The sequence below is a fragment of the Echinops telfairi genome, unplaced genomic scaffold (genome assembly GCF_000313985.2).
Source record: "Echinops telfairi isolate 266 unplaced genomic scaffold, ASM31398v2 ScPeMD7_9;HRSCAF=40, whole genome shotgun sequence".
Lineage (NCBI taxonomy): Eukaryota > Metazoa > Chordata > Mammalia > Afrosoricida > Tenrecidae > Echinops > Echinops telfairi.
In genome coordinates this window covers 19,913,514-19,918,387 of record NW_022103906.1, presented here as the reverse complement: position 1 = coordinate 19,918,387, position 4,874 = coordinate 19,913,514, and the positions used below count along the sequence as shown (strand labels likewise).

General features: G+C 43.6%; 1 protein-coding gene across 1 annotated transcript in view; it reads right to left on the bottom strand.

Moving 5' to 3' along the window:
* GNRH1 (gonadotropin releasing hormone 1) overlaps positions 1-3,527 on the bottom strand; it is a 9,223-nt gene extending 5,696 nt beyond the window's left edge. The window contains exon 1 of the mRNA XM_004707611.1: positions 3,375-3,527. Within this exon, the coding sequence (XP_004707668.1) occupies positions 3,375-3,527 (153 nt within the window). The remainder of the gene's footprint in view (positions 1-3,374) is intronic.
* Positions 3,528-4,874: the final 1,347 nt, after the last annotated feature.

Below are 4,874 nucleotides of genomic sequence, written 5' to 3'. Positions count from 1 at the left end.
ATCCATTATAAAAAATACTTTGTCTCTAAAAAGAAAAGTTAAGTGGCTTTTTGTTTCTCTAGCTATTATTTTGTTTTCTGTATCTTCTGTGATGTCTACCAGCCCTGAATCACGGCTCCTGATAGGGACCCATTTGTATCCTGTACATTTTTAAAAGAAGAAGAAAACGAAAAATTGATTTTTTATCAACTAGCGTTCTTTCTTTTCTTTTTAATGACCCAGCTCACACGTCTGGCCTGCCTTAGTCCTCAGAGAAGCTGGAGAAGTCTCCCTTGGAAGAGCCCAAGTGCCGGGGGTGGGAGGTGGTGCTAGCTGTTGGTTGTGGTCAAGTGGATTCCAGCTCCCGGCAGCCCACTGTGCTGCAGAATAGAACTGCTCCATGGACTTCCGAAGCTGTGAACCCGAACCGAACTCGAACAGTGCTGTTGGGCAGGCACTTGACTGCTGACCATAAGGTTAGGGGGCCAACCACCCCATGGGAGAAAGATAGGGCTGTCTGCTTCTGTAAAGACTTATAACCCGCAGCCACATAAGTGAGGAATCACTAAGTCTATGTGGAAGGATCACACCAGCTGTGTGATTCAAAGATGACAGTAACAAAATCCAAACATGACGAAGGGAAAAGTATCAGAGTTTAAATGGTGAACACCCAATTTGTAGAAGGCTAGAGAAGTCAGTGGGAGCCCAAAATCCATCTGCAGAGTATCTAGTCCGATTAAGCCTCTGACAGATGCCTGCTAGCCCCAGGAAAGGGTCTCGAACAGCTTGATTATCAGAGCATTGTAAATTTGGTTGTGCTGGATTGAACTTGATGTTGATCAGTTGACCTCCCTCTTGATCCAACCTGAATTTGTTCCAGGCTCAAGTATCTCTTGCTTGTTCCATGACAAAAATTTCTTCCCTGGCTTTTAAAATACTGACGGCGATCTTTCTTATACATTATTTGTATTTTTCTCTTTATCTCATTATTATTTTTTCCTTACCATTTTATTTTGTTTTGGTTTTATATTGTTTCTGTTGGATTTCCCAGTTTGTGAAGCACAGAAGGAGCAGATGCAGAGAGATACTAACTGGTGCAGTGGTTTATAGGGGATGTAAGGGTAAGGGGTGGGAGATAGGGAGGGTGAGGTGATTTGGGGAGCAAACAATGAATGCGGGAGGGGAAGGGAGCATTAGAATCTATTGTGATTATACAACTCATTTTAAAAGCAATTTAACCATGGAACCAAATGATGTGTGAATACTATATAACGAAAACAAACAAACAAACAAACCTGACCAATGGTGATCATAGGTGAAGGAGAAAGAGTTGTTGTGTAGGGACATTGAGTTCATGTGAATGGTGGTTGAATAATGTGGGAAAGGATATAAATAATGGTTGTACAACACCAAGAATATAATCAACAACCCTGAATGATAGAAGTTGTGGAACTAGAGAATGTTCTATTGTGCATATTTTTACCAAAATCGGGGTGGGGTGGGGGGATTACATGAATAACAATGACTACAGGGAAGAAGAGAATGTTCTAGAATTGAAAGATGACAATTGTACAACTCTTCTTGAAATGGCTGAATTATTGAATTGTATGACATGTGGAAAATGCTAACAAAACTATTTTTTTTTAAAGATTTATAGTCTCACAAAAGAGATTTCAGGGGAATGGGGAGCTAATAATAATGAGCACAGGAATGAAGCAAATGCTCTAAATTCAATTGTATTAATGATTGCATATGCTTTTAAATGTATTTAAACCAGTGGTTCTCAACCTGTGGGTTGCGACCCCTTTAGGGGTCCAACGACCCTTTCACAGGGTTCACCTGATTCATAGCAGTAGAAAAATTACAGTTATGAAGTAGCAACAAAAATAATTTTATGGTTGGGGTCACCACAACATGAGAAACTGTATTAAAGGGTTGAGGCATTAGGAAGGTTGAGAACCACTGATTTGAACCATTGAATCGTATGGTATATGCATTGCATGTCAATAAAACTGTTAACATTTTCTTAAATGATGGCCTCGCAACCCTATGTATGGGTCGCTGAGCTGGAGTGGACTCAACAGCAGTGGGTTTCGGGTCTTTCAAAGTACTTCTGGGTGGAATCAAACTGCCAACCTTTCAGTTAGTTGTTGAGCGATCAACCATGTGTGCCACCCAGGGACTCCCATGATGGTGGTGCTAGTCCTGATGGTGGTGAATTTATGTGAAATAAAGCGCAGCATGTTTTCTGATGGGGACTGGCAGGGATTTCTATCCCTTCTGCGAAGGGGATGAACAAAAGGGACTGTGAAACCAGCGAGCAAGGAAGGACTCTGTGAGAACCAGCTGGGTAAACCCCTTCACCTGGAAGGCAGGCCCCAGTGAAATCCTGCCACAGGATGACCTGCCGACCCAGGGCAGCAGCCCAGACAACACCCAAAGAAACAATGTATGAGGCCCAAGGACCCGCTGAGTTGGAAAGTTGCTTGACCATCTGCAGAGGGGCACCCCCTCCCTTTTGGAAGTGCCATATAAACACTAGAAGAGCTCCCCTAGACAAACTCCTCCTCTCAACTCACGAGGGGGAGCAAAGGTGCTTAAGATGACCCCTCTCACCTAGATGGAGGCTCCACTTTGACTGGAGCAAAGTGCATCTTATCTCTGCTTATGGTAGTCTTGCTCAACTTGGGCGAGGGAGCTACGTTATTTCTTGTGAAGTGACTGTGCATTCATAGACTGTGGCTGGTTGTGTGTGTGTGTGTGTGTGTGTGTGTGTACGTGGCTTATATCTCTGGACCCTAATCAACCACATGGGTGCAGAGCGTGCTAGTTCCCCCTTGGAAGACAGCCTGGGAACCCGAACTTCACATTTCCCACTATACTACTTTGTCTTCTTGAACTTGCTAATAAGTCCTACACTCTGGTAGTCTTCAACTTCTGTGTGTAAATACTCCTATCTTTATGGGAATTATAGGGCATGCACTTTAACAAGGATACTTGGTTTACAATGATAAAATGTGATACGGCCTTAATTTCACAGACATTTAACAAAGTTGAGATTGGAGTGGTTGGAAGGGCTGGGGGGAGGGGGGGGAGCATAGATAGAAGTTATCATTTTTTTCCCAAACCATTTTCGGTGGACACTCCATCCATTGTTCCTAATGAATTCCTCCAGCAGTTCTTTACGCTTCGAGTTAAGACACTCATCCCGCACTTATCGCCATTCTTTGGCATCTTTCCTGCTCTTTGATTCAGTTGGCATTGTAAGTCGAAACAGGACTGCTACTTTTTAAGTGTCTGTCTCCCGCTAAGGGCCTAGGTTCGAGCCTCAAGCAGTGCACTGGGGCAGATAGAGTATGTTTAGGGTATTTAACCAAATTGAATCGGAAACTTACCTCTTGGAAGGAATCCATTAGGTTTTCGGCATTTCTTTTCCCTCCAGGGCGCAAACCGTAGGACCAGTGTTGGCTGCAGCAGCCCACCACACAGAGAGCCAGCAAAAGAAGTCCTGCCAAGTGCTTTGGAATGAGCTCCATCCTAAGGAACATCAAGATAGACCCAGGCTGGGTTGAGTGCAAAAAAGGACAAAAAGCTTTGTATCCCTCACCTCACCGAAGCTGGAGGAGTCATTGAGGATCTCAGAGGACACTGAAAGACCAGTCCCTTGCACGCCGTGGTCCCCTAGCTAGGCGGCAGACGGAGCCCTGGGCTTTCAAGGCACATGTTTTAGTCTGAGTATTTGGGGGTAGGTGCTCGACAGTGTGTCAGTAATCAAAGCTCTGGCTTCATCCAACATGCCTATCAGAACAAAAACGATTGGACTTTTTATAGACAACTCTGCATTTAAGGTTTATAAAATCCTTGAGGCTAAATGCTCCGAACAGACCTGACATTGACAAAGCAGGCAACAAAATGACAGAGAAGAGGGTATCTTATGTGCAAAATAGTTTTAAAGTATTCAGACCCTTTTCCTCCTTTGAGTAGAGAATATTTCAAAGAATGTAAAAGAGAGATACTTAAAAAAATAATTTATATTTTGCAAAAGAAAAAACAAGTCTTCTACATCTAACCTGGTGATTTCTTCCTTATCAAGTTCACCTTTTTGCCTTACCATTTTCCCTCCTGTGGGTTTCCCACTGGATCATTCCTGAGGTTAGAAAATAAAAAACTGAGCCATCTGCTCTGAGAAGCAGCCTCTGCTGGACTCTGGCGAATGTAAAGTTCCTTGACATTAAGAGGCTACACGGCGATACTAATTACATCCTGCTGGGTATCTGTCCTCCAGTCTTCTAAGCATTACCGCTGGCTGGACCATCTGTGAGCGAGAGAGGCTTCCACACCGCCCCGAGCACACAGTCCCAGACCAGCTGCCTCCCTGGCCAAGGGGGCCTCGAATTATCTAATGAAATGTGGGATTCGCACAGAGAGTCTTCAAATGAATTTTCATTTGATGGGGAAAGAAGCTAAAGACAAAGTCAAATCTTGGTCAATGAGGGCTTATAGTTCCTCACAGGCTGGCTCTATCTGGCCGGTGGGGACAAGCACAGTGAAGGACAAGGTCCCTTCAGATAACATCTCTGAATTTAATCTTTGGGGTGTAGCATGCACTGTAGATATACAATATGATGCATTTCCACCCCCACATTTCCCCCCCCCCCAATTTTTTTTTAAATACTAGAACTACAAAGCATTTTACCTGTTTCGTTAAAGAGCCCAGAGAATCCCGAGCCTCCTTTGGTGTGGACGGAGTCCTGGTAATTCTCTTTTTCCCATCTTCCTTTTTATATGGAGTGTCCTAGGACACGGCAGTCTTTCCCGCTGGCAAATTATATTGGACATGGACTATTTTTTTTAATAGTAACATTTTTAATCCTCACATAAAGCCCTTTAATGGT